The following is an 18012-nucleotide window of genomic DNA, read 5'->3' on the forward strand; positions in this document are numbered from 1 at the left end:
CGTTTGCTACCCACCTAGAATATGTGGATACTTTTTTATCTTTAAATGAATACGGTTTGGTAACTTGTGTGTGTGTATATAGATATAGATATTTTCTATTAAAATAAATTATATATATATATATATATATTTTTTTTAAAGTAGTAAGTAAGTAAATATCCGTTTATAAATATTAAATATATATATATATACATATTTTTTTATTTAGATAATATGTATTTATATATATCTTTTTAAAACAATTTATATATATATATATACATATTTCTTATTTATATATATTTGAGATATGTTTATAAATATTATATATATTTATAAACATTATATATATTTAATATTTTTTAATATTTATATATATTATATTTTTATATGTATGTGTGTATATATATATATATACATATAGATATATATTTATACGCTCTTAGAAAATGGGGGGATAACTGGATAAACAGGAAGGCATCCCAGTCACTCAAAAATAATAAGATCAAGTACCAACGAAGAAGGAATTATTGAAAAGGCCCGTATTGCTCAGTCATTAAAGAAAAGCCAACATGTCCGTCTTCTTCCAGTTCATAATGTAAACCGTTTGTTGGAACAAAGTTTGTTATTGAACCAATAGATTCACACATGTGATGTCAAACTCCCAGTGTTCCGCAGACGTTTCTCTGAAAAGAATGGGATCGGTATCGGTTGTAATGGTCTCTAAATGCACCTTCAAAGCTCCTCCCTCAGCTCGCACCACTTATCATGGCAGGGGTGGTTTCTGGGTCTTTCTCCAGCCCCCCGGCAGCCAACAACAGAAGAGGCTCAAGTGACCCAACTCGTTACGATCAAAACGGTCCGAACGAGTGAAGGAAACACAAAGGCCTCTTCACAACGGGAAGATAATGTCAGCGGCTGTCGGGACATAAGCTGTCGGCATTCCAGGGCAGTGTGTGCCATATCTTAAAAAAAAAAATAGAACATTAAATATAAGCAAAGTGCCAGTGCGATAAAGAGGATTAGAGAGCCTCTAAATGCAGAGACACAAACACAGATCCGGCATTGTAGTGAAGCTGAACTACGGGAGAACGTCTAACAAGAAAGTTTATTGTGTGTGTGTGTGTGTGTGTGTGCTCTTTAGTATGACTGCTGTGACGTCTCACCCTCTATTAGAGCTGGCAGAAGGATAAATGAGGCCATAGGAGGCAGCAGCTTTTGATTATGGTCCTGCATGACAGGGGCACCACCCAGACCTGTACTTTGTGTGTGTGTGTGTGTGTGTGTGTGTGCGCGCGTGTGTTTGCAGGACCGAAATAGTCTCTCCACAAACATGCATGTTTCCCGTTTTATGGGGCTCGGCGTCATTGGCCCTCATCCATCAAGGCCTCATGCTGTCATGTCATCAACTTAATTGTTCTTTCCACGTGTAGCGCTGACATGCAGGAAGCCCCTCCCCCCACACACACGCACACCCCTTGTAAAAGTTCCATGTCTATTCCTATATGGGCTGAGGATGTCTAACCACAGACAGGAGGAGTGTTTTCTCCTTGTTATGGAAATGGCTCGAAATAGACGGAAAACATAAAACAACAAAAAACTCGACGTGCTGAATTTCAGCTCTGTTCCAACTTCTTCTTCTTTAACTCTTTTGTAGCGAGAGAAAAGAAGCACGTTGATTTGGTATCACAGCCACACGCCATAGGCCACTTGCATCGTTCCACCAGTAACGTAACAAGAGCGCGAGCGTGTGTGTGTGTGTGTGTGTGTGGCGTCTATTAACATATATTTCTGATCTGTGCTCAAAGTTTTATTTCCCAGCTCGTGACGGGAATAGTTGTTTTTTAAAATGGCGCAAGGAAGAATTAGAGATCCGATAAAGATCTGGTGGATATTTTGGTCTGCGTTTAGTTTAGCAGCGACACCCTGGCCCAAAGATAACGGAACCTTTCCATCGCGCTGATAAAAGGAAGCTCACACACACACACACACACACACACATCAATACAATACACTAGTATGCGATGCAGGTGAATGGTCACGTTATTTTTTCTTCATGTTTTTCCGTACACTTCCAATAGAAGGTTGAGTTGTTAGGATCCGTTTTCCAGCTCAGAGGAAGCACCACGAACGTCCAGCGAGCTTCGCTTCAGCGTTTCTTGAGCAACCTCCGGTCCTCTGCTTTCACTCGACGCCTGTAACTCGAGAACCATCGAGAGTGAGTCGATGAAAAAACCCGCCCGTAGAGCGAGCGGAGCTTCCCTCTCTGAGACTCCGCCTCTCTCTCAACGCTGTGCGCTCTGCAAACACCCGGCATCTCTTGTTTTGGCCGGGGATTAAGATTACGGCTGTTATCTTGGGAAGAGCGGGACGGCGTGATTAGCCCAGTCCGAGTTCCACTCGCCCTCAGAGTTTAAACCCTGGCTAACGGGGAAGGAGAACGTCTCCTTGTATCCCTCGCCGTTCTTTACTCTCGGCCTCAACGGATGACGGCCGTGCTCTCGATGTTGGAGAATTTATGTCTCAAGCGTTGGAAAGTACTCCAACTGATGCCGCTGCTTCCTTCAGCTTTCTGACTTTGATATTTCACTTCTTTTAACGGGTTGGAGACTGGCATTTTCAAACTATTTTCTCTCTCTCCTGGCTGCTCGTGGAGCTTAAAGGAGAGCCTTCTACCCAGAATCCCTTTAGAAATCCAACTGGGTTTTGTTTTAACAAGCTCTCAGTGAAACACCCTCTCTGACCTTTTGGTGGCCCTCTCTTAGTCGTCCACTGGAGTCAGCGCAGGTCTGCATTCAAGCTTCTTTTACTCATCTACAGGCTAGAGACATAATACCGACGGCTCTCCTTCTTTTTTTCACATTTGTCTTGACGTTTATTTTATTTAGCGTATCCGCCTTTCTTTTGTCGTGTCGTTCCGTCTGTGTTCGATTTCCCTTTCATTAGAAAGCTCTATCTGTTATCGATCTATGCTCCGTTGCACGTCGGCCTGTTTGGACACAACCCAGCTGGGGAAGTATACGCTCGCGGAGGGACGCGCACATTTTTTAAGTCCCGCATTTGGATTCATCGCTTGGTTTCTCACCGTCTCCGTCCGTCACTGGATCCGGGGAATCGGCGAGCTGATGACGAGAAAACCTGTTAGCAGCAGCCACAGCGTAGCGGCGCGCGGTCGGACGAGACACCTGTCAATCAAGCGAAGCTCGCTGTATAAATGCGTCCTCCTTCCTAAACCAGCACCGGTACCGACGGTGCTCTGGTTTACGAATTGCATGCTATTGGGAAGGAAGTGTTGGAAAAACATCCCAACAGCTGGCGTCGGTCGCTCTTCGTCTTCGTCTTCGCTTCCTTATGTAAATGCGACTATTTGCTCCTGCATGTGTCATGCTGGAAACATCCAATTAAAGAAAGTCATCTGACATATTGCACGGAGAGTTGCCCCTCCACACGCTCACGCACGCACGTACACGTACGCATACACCACCCTCTGTTGAGTCCTGAGAGCTTCCTCCACCCCACCGCCCAAGCAACACCGGTGCACTCATTGCTCAGTCCAATGGGTTCAGAATGTCTGAACTGCTTTTAGATATATCGTGCCTGTCTGCTCGCAGGGGGAGGCTGAAGATGGAGAGATAAACAGAGTTATGGGAAGATTAAGAGTCGGGTGGAAGGAGTGAGTGAGAGGGAGGGAGAGAGAGAGAGAGGGATAAAGAGAGCCACAGGGTACCAGTCACCATCAAATCCTGTCACCGGCAAATCTCACTTGGGGGCCCTGCACACTCTCATGCTCTCACACACAGACACACACACACACAGACACACAGACACACACACACATAGTACATACAAAGGCATTGCGATGCAAAAGCCCATATGACTATCATGAACTTGCACGGATTGAGACGGCATGGACGTACAGAAACATATGTTCGCATGCATAAGCAGGCCACTTACACACACACACACACACTTGTATTACAAACAGCAAAAAGTAATACAAATCTACTCTGGCACATTGAGCCTGCAGGGATGGAAGCAAATACAATTCAGTGCAGCATATTGCACCAGTAATGATGGAACGAAACAAGTATGCAGACACATAAAATGATTCATATTCACACATAGCTCGACACACACAGACGCACACGCACGCACGCACACACTCACTCACTCCTACTCACAGACTCGTGTCTTAACGGCGTCTGCCTGACACACCAAAGTAAACCAAGGATTCTACCTGCCTCTGCTGCACAGCGACTAGAGGCAACCATCCAGGAGAAACCACTGGGAGACACATTATTCACAGTTCATGAATCCTGCTCCGGGGAACACAAACACACACACACACACACACACACAGAGCAGGGTGACGGCTGTCTTGACGATCATTCAGCCATCCCGTCCACAGGCATCACCGTCCTCGTTTCCGTCTCGTCGGCAGTGTTCTCCGCAGCTCGCAGGATGGTCTCGACGCTCATTAAGCGAAGGGAAGGCTTCAGCATTCGGCGGCTCCATCCAGCCGCTTTGTGTCGGTCTTCTCCTGCTGCATTGTGGGAGTGGAAGACTGACTGACTGGTCACAGAAAGAAACAAAAGTTCCTGCCGAGCGGCTTTGCTTCGGTTTTTACATTTTGTATTTAGCATCAAACCTGAAGAGGAACTCAAAACGGGATTACTGTGACACCCTTTAATGTGTTTGATTTTGGATATCTTTTAAAGATTTGTATTTTCATTTTTGACATTCTGAGTGACGGGCATGAATTTATAGGCGTCATTAAAAAGTTGAGCAACGAGAAAGTTGAACCGCAAAATAAAATGTAAAGCTAGAAAGACTACTTAATGGGAACAGTGGGTGACAAGCCGTCACCAGCACGAAGCCGTCACAAAGAAATACTCTCAAGACACACAGTTTCAAACATGTTGAACAATTTTTTATATTTCTAGCAAAGTCTATCACTTTAACATCTCATTGTGTGAGTAAACTGTGTGTACTGCACAGGTTATAGCATCTGGAGCAGTTTAATTATAACCAACTATAATAATAAATAAATAACTTTAATAAAGGCCCCCGTCTCCCAGCAGAACGAACGCTAATCTGTTCGCGAGCAATTTTCTCATTGCGGTAAATTAGCCGCAGCTACAACAAGTATATGAGGGTGTGTGTGTGTGTGTGTGTGGGGGGGGGTCTTGACCTCACAATCCGCTGTTCATGCTGAATAAAGCCAGAGAAGTAGACGATCCACCCACTGCTGCTAATATCCAATCAACGCGATGGGAAATGCCACAAAATAGATGTGAATAACGAGCCATCACAGAGCCCAGGGATCTGGTGGCGAAGCTCCACACACCAACAACACATTTAAACTGGTCAGCGAGGTTGCTGCTTATCAGAGGAAGCACAGAGGCAGCAAATGACACACACACACACATCTCTCCTCACATACACATGCAGTCCAATTATAGAGAGGACGAGGCCTGGGCCCTGCGCTCCCAGTGACCTTGTTCTGGGACGGATTGATGAGGCGCTGCATCATCCCAGTAGATCAAATAACTCCTTCCTGGCCCTCATTAAAGGGACTCTGGGATCGGCAAGTGCCCAGTTCGTCTCGTGCGGTGCGCCAGCGCACGGCACTGGTACATACATGACTGCTGTTGGACACGAAAGGACAGCGGGAGTCGAACCTCTTTAATATCCAATGTGCTGGAGGGGTCGCAGCAGTGGAAAGGGTCCAGACGCGTAAGGGGTCAACTGGTTGTTGGATAGATGGCGTTTGTTGTTCTCTCACAACCCTCCCTGATCTGGACATGTGGCAGTTGGAGGGGAGGCATGGCGTCGTTTGGACTTGTTCGTTTCCTGCCACGTGGCGTTGTGGATGCGCCTGGTTAGTTTTTTGACAAATTGGATTCTCCGACAATATTTCCCCACCGGGTCATCTGTCACTCGCGGCTTTGCTTCAACCGGTCAGCCGATTCCCCTGGACCTTTCCCCTCCATAAATGTGATGTATTATTTTATTCTGACTTCCCCTTTCCCCCCCCGTCTGTTTTCCACAGTTCCTCCCCAGTTTGTCAAGCGGCCGGACAACGTTTACGCCCACGAGTCCATGGACATCGTCTTTGAGTGCGAGGTGTCGGGGTCACCGGCTCCCACCGTCAAGTGGGTCAAGAACGGAGACGCCGTCATCCCCAGCGACTACTTCAAGATCATCGTGAGTTCATTTGGAGCTAAAGTCTTGACTTTTCTCCCCGGTCGGTCTGCGTTGACGACGTTGTTGTTATTTAGGAGTCGACGGCCGGTGAGTAATTGCGTGCCTGACGACGTTAACGGCTCGTCCCTGTGTTCCCTTCCGGTTGTGTAGAAGGAGCACAACCTGCAGGTTCTGGGTCTGGTCAAGTCGGATGAGGGCTTCTATCAGTGCCTCGCGGAGAACGACGCAGGCAACATCCAGTCCAGCGCCCAGCTCATCATCTTAGATCACGGTACGCCTCTCACCAAGAAAATAACAAAACAAATGGATAACGATTCTTGAGCGATGAAATAATTAATGCAAAAAAAAAAGAATGGTGTCTGATCAGTAGGACGACGACTAACAAATCTGTTGATTTACTACTTTTATTAATCATCAGTCCTCCACAAGCTGCTAACTAAACATCTGTGAGTACTAATGATATCAGGGTTTGGTGTTTACGTTTATTATGATCATGTTGGGGGAGGGGCTTAACAGTCAGTGTTGCCGACTTGGTGTTTCCTCCCTAGAAGTTTTGCAACTCTTGAAGCTAGTGCTGCTCCCTCCTATCATGAGGGTTAGGGTACAAAAAACATGTGTTTTAATTATTTCATACAAGCGCACTTTTTCCTTGTCGTAAATTGACATTGTTGATGCAGCCATGCGCTGAGAATAAAAGGGACGTTTAACAAACACGGGTTGATCAGATATTTCCATAAAGTTATAACGTTGCGCCAGTGTCTCTTTGTCCTGCCTTTAGCTAATTAGATTCACAAAATGATAGAGAGAGAAACCAGACGTCAGTTTCGCACTTCACCCGCTGGATCGCAAATCTTTTTTCCCCAATGTTTACTCCGGGGACAAAAATATTCGGTGTTCCTGTAACTCATCACGTGAGCCGCACACGGCGCGTCATTGGCTGTCGTGCTGCCTCAGGAAACCCGAGGGGGCGTTGCCAAAGGGCGTGCCATCCGTCCTGACATCCAGCCAACTAATCGGGGATGAATGTTGTTGCTTACCGTTTACTCATGATTGATTTTAATCTAATAGTTGCTGCTGCCCTACTGATCCGTTTTTCTCAGAACGTTTTAAATGCAAGCCTCTGTTCACAGCCATTTCAACAACAACAACAACAACAACAGCAGTCTGACCACAATGATAAGATTATTTCTTAGCTTTTCAAAGCCACACATCCAAAGAATCAGTGAGGGCACCTGGAGTTCCTAAACGCTCCCAAAATAATCATTATTTAAGCTTTTTATCCCTCTAAATACCGATACAGAACTCTCAAAACAAAGTCTTGTAAACCACTTTAGTAAGAGGACGGGTCTTCTGCTCTCCCTTGTTATTATAAACGCCTCGAAGGCTGTGCACATCCGTGAAGGTGTGAGAGTGAGTAGTGACCGGTGAAATGAACCTCCTGGGACCTTGTTACACCGGAGGTGACTGAGGGAGCGGACGTGTACCCGGAGCAGGCCACGCTTGCTTTGCTCTCGGTCCATTCCACATCTAGAGATACAGAAAGGTGGTGGGGAGAGCGGCTTCCCACAATGCCTTGCTCTGGCGCAGCGTGCTCAGACTTGTTGGACCTTATTAACGTGGTAGCGTTGGAGCGTCTGCGTACAGCAGCACGAGCCTCTGATGTCGTACAGTTTCCCTTCAAAGCCAAACGGAGACGATTGAACGCTCAGAGAACAACAAAAGCAGGCAGCGCCGAACGACCGGAAAACCACTTGAGTGCTCCGAAAATATGCGGGGAAATATTTTGAGTGCCCTCTGGTTCTGGAGGTAGTTTTAGTTTCATTGCGTCTCATCATTGGGGAAAATGTAATACGACTTCAATTTGAGATCATTCGCTCAGTCATAACGACCGTCGTCGTCTTACCCACGGGGCGAGTCCAAGCCCCCCTCCCCCTCCCCACAAGAAAACAACGAGGAATTTAAGATGATAACGGAGGCACAGTATCACGGAAATAAGGTGGCAAATGGAGGAACAAATCAGTTGGTACTGTTGACTCAGTCTCAGACCCAGTTTGGGGAGGTAGATGAAATGTATTCGAGCGTGAGCCCCCCCCCCCCCACACACACACACACACACCGCAAGCAGTTGCCTAATGGATTAGCGTAGCAGTGTCCAACTGGTGGCCCCCCAGCTGTGTCGCCCCTTCTGGGTGACAGCGAGTCAGAACTAATGATAACCTGCAGCTCATTGTGCGTTTGCGTTGGTCGCCATGGACGAGGGTTCGGCCACTTTACACGGCCCCGGGTCCTTTCTTTTATTCTTTTATAGTTGTTGTTTGAGTTGAAGATAAAAGGAGATGAATTACTGCAGCAGCTGCCCTTGAAAGCGGGTGTGAGCAGGGGGGGGGGCTTTGACGAAATTAATCTGTTTACAACACGAATATCACACAGTGTGTGTGTGTGTGCGTGCCTCTGTTCTTCGTCGCTCAATCCTAACACACTTACCACCAGAAGGTTTTCCAGCTTCCCCGTTTGTTCATCAGCTTTTTAAAATTATTATTATCCACGATGTCGCCATCCCAGTCTCGGGAGGATGGCGATCTGGAGGGCGAGCGAAGTCGCGGCGACGCCGTTTATTCTCCCCGTGAAGCGTCGACGTCCACGTGCTCGCGCCCAGACGTCATCCACTGCGGCGCCGTCCACCAACGTCAAAGTAGTTTCCCATCGCGGAGGTGCAGCGGCCAATCAATGAGAGCGGGTTTGAGAGCATCTCCTTCAAGGGGGTCTGTGGGCTCGGCTCCGTGACGTGAAGCTCCGAGTTCATGTGCAGTGCGCTCTGTGTACATATTATTCTACAGCCACTTAGCTTTGCACAAAGACTGGGATCGAAGGGGGAAACTGCTGGCCGGGCTCCGTCCGACCAGATCTAATGTGCGTTTAGCTCCGCTTGCTGTCTTTTTGCTGAGCCGAACTGACCGACTGTTGGCAACGGTCTCATATTTCGCGGACCGAGTCTCCCCTCTGTTGTATTCTTCTCTCTTTCCTCCTGGACACATTCGATCCCACAGCCATCTGCCACCTTTCTCCCCACTTCCTCTCTTTTTCTCTTTCTCTCTCTCCCTCCCTCCCTCCTCGTCTTTCACAGCCACCTGCTCTCTGTGATCATCCAACACACTGGGCTTTGTGGTAATTGCGCTGGCTTGAATATTATCCCCGTGCGGCGACCCCGCTCACACAGCTGGACATCTTTGTCCTCGCCCCGCTCGCCCACTCTCGGACGCGGAGCGCTCCTCCTGCTCTCTGCCGCCGTGCGTTTCGCCTCGGTCGGGCATCCGAGTCGCCTTGAAGCGAGTGTCCCTCGCCGCCAGGGGAGATAAGCCAGGCACTTGCCACGGGGATAAAGTTGTCTTCGCCCAACAGGGGAATCAATGGGGGGTGAACTGCATCTAAGCACCCAGCGGCTGCAAGTTGGCTAATCTTCATTAGTCGTCCTAATCTTTGGATCTCGACACTGCCAGCTGCAGTTAATCGCGGCTCCGCTGACGATTCGCTTCTCGTGGGTGTGTGGAACTGGAGAAAGGGTCAGCTGTCGGCCGTTAGCATATGTACAGCGTATTGACGGTTATTAATAGCGGTGTGTGTGCTTTGCATCAACGTCGTGACTTTGATCTGCGGGGGTGCAGTCGACCGCGATGGACGACGCATTGGACAAAATGTCTGCCCAAGGGAAAAGAACGCTTATTTTATTCGGCTTTCGGGCAATCTTGAATCCTATCCTGGGGGGTGGAGGTCAAAAATAGGACTGCAGATTTCCGTCTCGAGCTATTTTCCTGGACATTCCACAAACGTGCAATATGGGTCAGCTAGTTGCAAACAGATGTGGGTAAATGGGAACACGGATGCCAAAAGTGGACCGAATTAAGCTGATTGCTGCGGGCCACGTGAGCGCCTCTTAAGGTCCCTTGTAAAACCGCCACTTTCACTGGAGGTTTGTGTAGTTTTAGAGGGACGAGTTCTAGTTTCTGTCAAGTCATTACATTACGCCACAGACAAGGAAAGTGGTTATTTTAATATTGGTATGACTTTTCACACCAACAAAGTCAATTTTCACATAAAATACATTAAAATAATCAAAGTTAAAATGTACTTTAAGTTACGACGTGTGTTTTTTAATTGGTTAGGACATTTTCGAGCCACGATATGACCTCCTTAAGAAAACGAGAATACCAGCAAGAAGAGTGGCTGTTTCTTAATAGATATATTCTCATGAGCTTAATCTTAAATCGGTGATCACGGAAACGCGACCGCTGTTGTCCACGGGGGCCGCCAAAATCATCACAAACGGAACGTCTACTTGTAGCTGCTTTGAATTAATTGTGTTAAATCCAGGCCGTTGGAATGGATAAAGAAGAATATAAACGACGCTTTACGTTTGAGGCTCTCGGAAATTCTCAGCACAATTGCCAATGTTTTCTCGACTATTAATACAACCGCTTCAAGCCGTCGAGACGATTCCCCGCACGCAGCGGCGACGTCTGGGGTCGCATACCTTGTTGTCAGAATAATCACGAGGGAGGTTAGTCGGAGACGGAGGGTTTGCTATTTTAGGGATTAGAGTCACGTGCACAGACGGAGCGCAGCAACAGTTGCCGGCCTCTTCCAGGCACAAGATTATCCGAAGCGTTTATGCATGATAGGCGTCGATTACAGAGAGGAAACGGGTCGCGTGTCTTTTGGCTTCCAGGTTCTGCACGCCGAGACAAAGTAAAAAGAGCTGCTCATGATTGTCGTCCCGCCACATGCAGGACAAAGAGCCGGACCGTGTCTGAAGTTTGAGACGGTGGCAAACTGACATGTATGCTGCATGCTATTTTTACTGAAACAATTCTTTGAATCTGAGGATGACTGGCATTCTAGAAGTGGACCGCTGCATCAAGCTTTTACATTAAAAAAAAACAATCTAGAAAAGAAAAGCCACTGCATATTTTCCAGCGTTGTGCATTGTTCTTCAACAGCCCAATCACAAACCCACCAGCCTGGGAACTCTGAGCAGAAGCCCACTTGTAATACAATGGAAAGTTACAGGTTTCAAGCACCTCCATTTAATATCCGAATATGAAAAAAAAAGTCCCACAGATCTGCATTTTAACATTTGCAAACACAAGAAGGAAGTGGATGCGCTCGCTTTGCCGTTTGCCCTTAAGTGCATGTTATTTAGCGTCGTCGTGTTTTGCATAAATTGAGGAGATGCACTTCCATTTACATCTGAATGCTTTATTTCTTTTTGCTCCTTCCATATGCTTCAAAAAAATGTGGAACTACTCCCGTGTCTGGGTTTGTCTGTTCATCCTCCGTCTCTCCTCTTCTTCTCCTCCTGCGCTCCGACTCGAATGACGTTTTGACATTTCTGTGCCTCGTCGTGCCCGGGGGCCAAGTACTTCACTGGAGAGCCTTGAACGCTTGTTTGGATGTGCGAGCCGCTGTGCCGCTTTAGCCCCCCCCCCCCCACCTCCCCTGTCTGCTGAGAGTCCAGCTGCATTGAGACGAATGAGAAAGGGAGGCATTTCACTTCAGGTGGAAGATAAACATCAGGCGGTGCTCGGTGGTGTGCAACACTTCTTTATCCTGTCGGGTGGCGTTGCTACGGTTTTTATTCAGGTCGGCTTTATTTAAGCCGTTTGTTGAATCCAAAGTGTCCTCGATCCCGCCATCTCTCGCTTCTTCTGTTCTGCTTCCCTTTTTTTTCCTCTTTTTTCTTTCACCTCTTTCCTTTCTCTCCCTTCTCCCTTTATCTAGCCACGCTGCCATTAGTCTCCCCCGCCCTCCCCCCACCCTTCCTAGACCTGTGGCAGCAAACAGAAGAGTCCTGTCCTCCCCTCCCATCAGAGGCACTAGACCCCCACTGAGAGATGGAGATGCCTCATCGCTGCCCGAGTGCTCCCTCCATCACTCGGTGCCACCAGCGGCTCCTGGCATGATGACACCGACATGTGTGCCGTGCTCAAAGCTGCAGCTCGACAGATACCGGAAAGGGGGAGGGGATTTCCAGAGTTGCACACACACACCGTAACTTCATTAGCGAATCAATTAACCGCGGCGGTCCTGAGCCGCCAGACCTCCCAGTGAAATGACACGGGCACCAGCCGTCTCTTCCAGTGTCATGCGCGTGACTCGGCGCCGCCGAAAATACAAATAAATACAAGCACCGGCTTTGATGGTTAAGGATTAGAACCCAGAAAGGATCCAGAAGGAAAGACGGACAACCCACACACGTTTTATTGAGATGGCATGGAGCCGAATGAAGTGGAGGTTTAATGTCGCCTGCGAGGACTAATTAGAGGCAACGTGGACTGTTGGTAAACTGTAAAGCTTCCATTAAAAGCCCCGCCCCTTTTTTAACTCGCCGGGTGCGGCTCCATGTTTTGACGAATAAACGCAGGTCTGAGTTAGACGTCCGCTAACTTTCCTCCATAAGGACACGTGTACGTCGTAGGATTCAGTTCAGATTGTTCAGTTCATTCTACGCACCAGAGGTTCATTAATTCAGAATTAACGGCATTGTAAACAAGAAAAAAATAAGTGGTGTCTTCCGACCTCCGACGTCAGAATATGTATCCATTCCTTCATTATGCATATTCCTTTGGTCCTTAATGGTCTGCCGATGAAAATAATCAGAATTTTGTTTTTCAAAAAACGCCCACTAGCTGCCAACTTGCACTTTAAAGTGACTCAAACTATATTTACTCCTCGTCCTGCACCGTGTTGCTGGGTGCGCTTCATTTTCTCACCTCGACTGTCATCAACTTTCCCTGTTGCGACTTCACACCTTCTCCTTTTAATAACACATTAATGAAGCCAAATGAGATTCAGTTGTTTAGAGCCACAAAAAAATCAGACATAAAAATATGCCCGCAACAACGTGAAAAATACAGATAACTAAAGGGCGGCCATTACAGCCTAAATAGATGTTGTGGACCCGGTTACCAGAAGCGGTTCCGCTCCCACTGAGCAACCAAAAGAAGAGAGAGCTTTAAACTCTTCCAACTAATGTTTCAAACATTGCACCAAGCCTCAGGAGAGATGCATTTTCCACACAGAACTGATATCTGAAGCCAATTTATAATGCAAACAGACACCCAGATATTGATACCGCTCCGTTTCCACGAGCACCAGAGAGACGGGAACATGGCGGCCTTAATCCATTGTTGTGGTTGTGTGCCATCGGGATGGGTTTTTATATAAAAATATGTCTTGATGGATTCCTCTTTGAAGTATTTGAGTTGATATTGTATTGCAAGTAAAGGGAAGACACTTAAAAGCCGCTCTCTGCCGTCACTGTGATGTACCGTAGTCGCGCCTCTCGCGAGTGTTGGGGAAGTAAAGTCCCGTTCCTTCTGAATCCGTGTCCTATAAAATGTAACTAGATCATGATTAAATGACAAAGAAACCGTTTCAGTCAAGTTTCCAGTCTGCACAAAAATAAAATCAGCCCACCGCCGGGGAACCCTCGCCCTCCAGCCAGACTCTATCCGCTCTGACTGAAAACAAAAGCCCACTTCAGGGAATCCGGTGCGCTCCACCATCCGCTAGCGGGGTCACGGCCGGGCCGGCGGGAGCGCTCGGTTTAACGGAGCGCCGCCGTGTTGTCTGTTGGCTCGTCTGAGGGCGTTCCCTTTTTTCAGGAACATTGCCACGTTTGATTTCTGGTTGATTCGACCCATCTGTGATTTCTGAGGCCGCAGTTCCATTTTTGTTAATTTGAATTTCCAAAAGTCAACATTACGTGTGTGTCATGAGCGCCGCATCGGCCGGAGCAGAGGCGAGGCCCCTGAGAGGCGGAGAGGAGTCGGTAAGCACCAGCAAATAAAGTGCAACTGGGGGATAAAATCTCCTCCAAAAGAAAGTAGTTTCATCCTTTTTCCATAAAAGAAAAACATGAATGAGCGCCAGCTGTACCTGCTGTTCCCTCCGTGTAGCTGCAGGTTCCCTTCTCCACTATTATAATAATGATATCTATAATATTGAGCACCGTATCGCTACTTGCAGTCTTGAGAAGTATTTGCTGTTGGCGGGATGTTGTTGATTAAACAAACATGATAATATTGTTGTTTTATTTAGACCATTGTCGGTTAGTTGTAATTAATTTCTTATAAACGCTTGTGATCACGAGAAGGGAATCTACGATCAGGGCATTTGGTGGGGAATAATAATAACAATATGTAAATGTGAATATAGTCCTGCCTCGTAGCCAAATGCATTGAAATTCAAATTAGGCCGATAAAGCCCTAAAATGTGCACACAGTGACTTAACTGAAACACACACACACACACACACACACACACGGCATGTTAGTGATGGTGATTAGTGAACGCGTTCCCCCACTGGGAAGCTGATCGGAGGGATTTTAGCCTAAATTGATTGTGAGGAGTTGAAATCAGCATCCACCAAATTGCTGTTTATTTGTGCGCTGATGGTGAAGTAAGTGTTTGTGTTGTGGCTCTGTCTCTCAGGGATGGTGATGACTGTGTGTGTATGTGTGTGTGTGTGTGTGTGTACAAGCTGAGGTTCTCACAGCTTTTCTATTGGCTGTATTTACTCTACCGTGGTGGAAGGCTTTGCCTCCTTTATAAATGGTCTGTCGCCTCACTGCCAAATGTTATGGGTGTCTATTTTGCTCTTGTTTTGTACAGGAAAACAAAAGTGTGTGTGTGTGTGTGTGTGTGTGTGATCTGACGGCCCGTTTTCCACACGTGCCCTTCTTTCTTCACAACATAACACCTCCGACACGCACTCATCCAGGATGTCGATGTGATGCTTTTGGACGCGGCCGGTCCTCTGGGTGCAGTAATTGAAAGTACCACACGGCACAAAAACATCACTTTCCTTCCCCCCCCCCCCCTTTTCTCTCCACCGCGCCCTCCCAGTTTCCACAAGCCAAAAGTAGAATAGCGAGTACCATCACCGCTGGACGTGGGCGTCCCGCGATAGCCACATCGCAGGGGGTCCAACCCAGGGAGGCCGCTCCATCGCTACAGTTGGAGTCTGATTAGCTGCCTGTTTGTTAGTGTGTGTGTGGGGGGGGGGGGGGGGGGCTGCAGCCGCTCCCACTTCTGAAAACATCCTATTTGACCTTTTCCCGCCCTTTCCTGGTTGTTCAGCACCACTCACTTTATACATAAAACGTTGCATGTATCTATACACACACACACACACACACACACACATACACATAGCCACACATGGAGCTTTCTCTGAAATCAATTACTCCATCCCTGGCTCGCTCTGTTCCCCTGGAAAGGTTGAATTGTATTTGTGTACCGCCGAGGTAATAAGATACAAAGGCTGTGTGTGTGTGTGTGTCTGTTTGTGTGTGTGAAGGGGGGAGGGGCAGCGTGTCTCGGGCATCGCCGGCAAAATGCTCTGAAGACGGGCGGCCTTGCCGTCCTCTCCCAGCCATCATGTGATGCTCGTGATGCCGATTTGTCAAAGTAGGGAGGGAGGGGTTGGGGGGGGGGGGTCACATTTACGTTGTATAGCGTAGTCGCACATCCTCATTTGCATACATAGTCTGAGCAAGCAGCTGTTAGACGTGTGTGTGTGTGTGCGTGTGTGTTGAAGCGAGGCGTTCGCAGGAACAAAGTAATCACACCCAAATTAACTCACCAGTGGCTCCCGGATCACGGGGGTACACGTGTTTGATGGTGAGGGGCTGCTGTATGTACACACTGGATGATTAATTATTGATGCACCCCGACCCCATTCAATTACTGGCGTCGCTTAAAAAAATAAGGCTTTTAGTTTTCCCCGGCGTGCTGCCATCGTGCCACGGTAGAACGTACACGACATTTTGCACATTCCCACGCGCACTTTATTCATTTTTCAAATGAAAACTAAATTGCCAGAACCCTCCCTGCATGAGTTTTGAATTTTTGGATGTGAAAAGTGAGACGAGTATGAACATTGAAATAAACTCCAGAACCCTTTAAGAGGAAACGGCTGCCGGCTTCTCAAAGCGGTCACGTCTCCAGCTGATAAACAAGAAGGCACAAAGAACCTTCTCAATCTTAAGCGCTCGATGCATCTCCGCATGGCGTCCGGGAGGCCCGTGGATCTCTCAGATGGCTCCTCCCACACCCCCCACCTCTGTCACAGGAGGGTGGAGACGTAAATACATCTGTGACCCACTTCAAAACCTTTCATATCAGCGTTTCAGGCTCTGAGCTCATTGAGGTCTTCTCACGTTTGTTGATCTCCACTTTCTCTGCGTTGTGATGCACGCGGCATCCAGAAGGATCCGCTGGTGCAGGAGTCTCGTTTTTCAATATTCCGTATGAAGTTATTTCCCCCTTAATTTGCCTAACGTTGACGTGTCCCCTCTGGCCGCCCCGTCATCACGCTCCTCCTCTCAAAGATTATTTATTGCAGGCGAAAGAAATAATTTGAACCACTCAAGACTCATTTGTGGAGCTCGCCGCGTCTTCATTTTTAATTAATTGGAAAACGTACTTCTCTCCCGAGGATCGCGCCACATTTCAAACATTTTAGGATCACCGGGCCCTAGAAAGGGGGGACGGGGGGGACTACCTCGTCTCTTTAAGCCTTTGAGCTTCCCTTTAATCTCGGATGTCTCAGATGTCATCCAAAGGCAGTGTGTGCCGACAAACCCCCACCGCCCCCCCTGATACTGCGTCTGTCGGCCACCGATGAAGCACACAGGGGAGCGGGGGCGGCGGCGAGTCAAAACTCGCAGGGATTTAATTGTTTTCCCCTTTTATTGCTTTTCATTTATTGCTGCGTTGGTTGGGAAAGCGTTTTGTAAGAAATTGAGTACAACATTGAGTTCATTATCGTTCTCGAAAAGTTAGTCGAGAGGAAACGGAGAGCAACGACGCAAAAGAGAAAAACCTGCTCGGTCGGCCCTTTTTTGCCCCTCGCCCCCCCCTCCCCCCCTCCCTCTCTCTCTCCTCACCTCTCACTTTGTCTTCACTCCGTCGTTTCTGACTTTTGTCCCCTCGAATGTCGGGAGCTGTCGGGAGGGGGGCGGCTCATCTTTCAAGCCTTATCTCTAAAAGGGAGCAGGAGGAACAATATAGTGTGGGGGGGGGTGGGGAGGGGGGAGAGAGAGAGAGAGAGAGAGAGAGAGAGAGGAAGGTCGCCTTATGTCAGCAGACTACATTTACTTAAGAACCCCACAGAGGTGTTGATGCGTTCTGTCGTCGTTGCTTTTACATGTATCTGTATTTCAGAAAGGTATCATCCCCACGCGCCTCAACCACAGCTCCGGACCCCCCTCCCCCCCTCCCTCCTGCCTCCCCCCAGAGTACTTTGATTCACGCGCCGCTCATTGTACTACGGCAGATAAAAGGTAGTGGCTCAGTAATGGACTTTGTGCTGGATCTGTCTCTCGTGCGGCACATTAGACACAGAGGCCAGTTCTGAGAGAAATCCATTCCACTCAGAACCCGGCCTGCGAAAGGCTATTGGCTGGTTCCAGAGCGCCGGGCGCTGCATCGGGCAGATTGATGCTCTCCTGGTGGAGGCGAGGGGGGGCCTCCTCTTATCTCTGTGCTCAGACCAGACGATGAAGCGACTGCTCGCCGCAACTTTCCAGCTCCACTCGGCGCGGGACGACGCCGTTAGCGCCGCACGATGAAAGTTACGAGGCTTCCATCCGAACTTTAACGCTACTCCAATTATTTATCGCCTCCCGTTGAATATCGAGACGAATGCCGTGCGCCGCGTTTCTTTGTCCCGACTGTTTTGCGTATTGGATCCCCAGATTTATTATGCAGATCCAGAGTAACCTTCCTCATGAAGCCTTAATGCCAGCCATTCATTACCCCTGG

General features: G+C 48.0%; 1 protein-coding gene across 9 annotated transcripts in view; it reads left to right on the forward strand.

Annotated features, from left to right (window-relative positions):
* Nucleotides 1-18012, forward strand: part of neo1a (neogenin 1a) — a 145103-nt gene that overhangs the window by 94322 nt on the left and 32769 nt on the right. For all 9 annotated transcript variants that reach the window (XM_056412129.1, XM_056412133.1, XM_056412131.1 and 6 more), the window contains 2 exons: nucleotides 6032-6186; nucleotides 6337-6457. In XM_056412129.1, the coding sequence (XP_056268104.1) occupies nucleotides 6032-6186; nucleotides 6337-6457 (276 nt within the window). The remainder of the gene's footprint in view (nucleotides 1-6031; nucleotides 6187-6336; nucleotides 6458-18012) is intronic.

Source organism: Pseudoliparis swirei, chromosome 4 (assembly GCF_029220125.1).
Source record: "Pseudoliparis swirei isolate HS2019 ecotype Mariana Trench chromosome 4, NWPU_hadal_v1, whole genome shotgun sequence".
NCBI classification, from domain to species: Eukaryota; Metazoa; Chordata; class Actinopteri; order Perciformes; family Liparidae; genus Pseudoliparis; species Pseudoliparis swirei.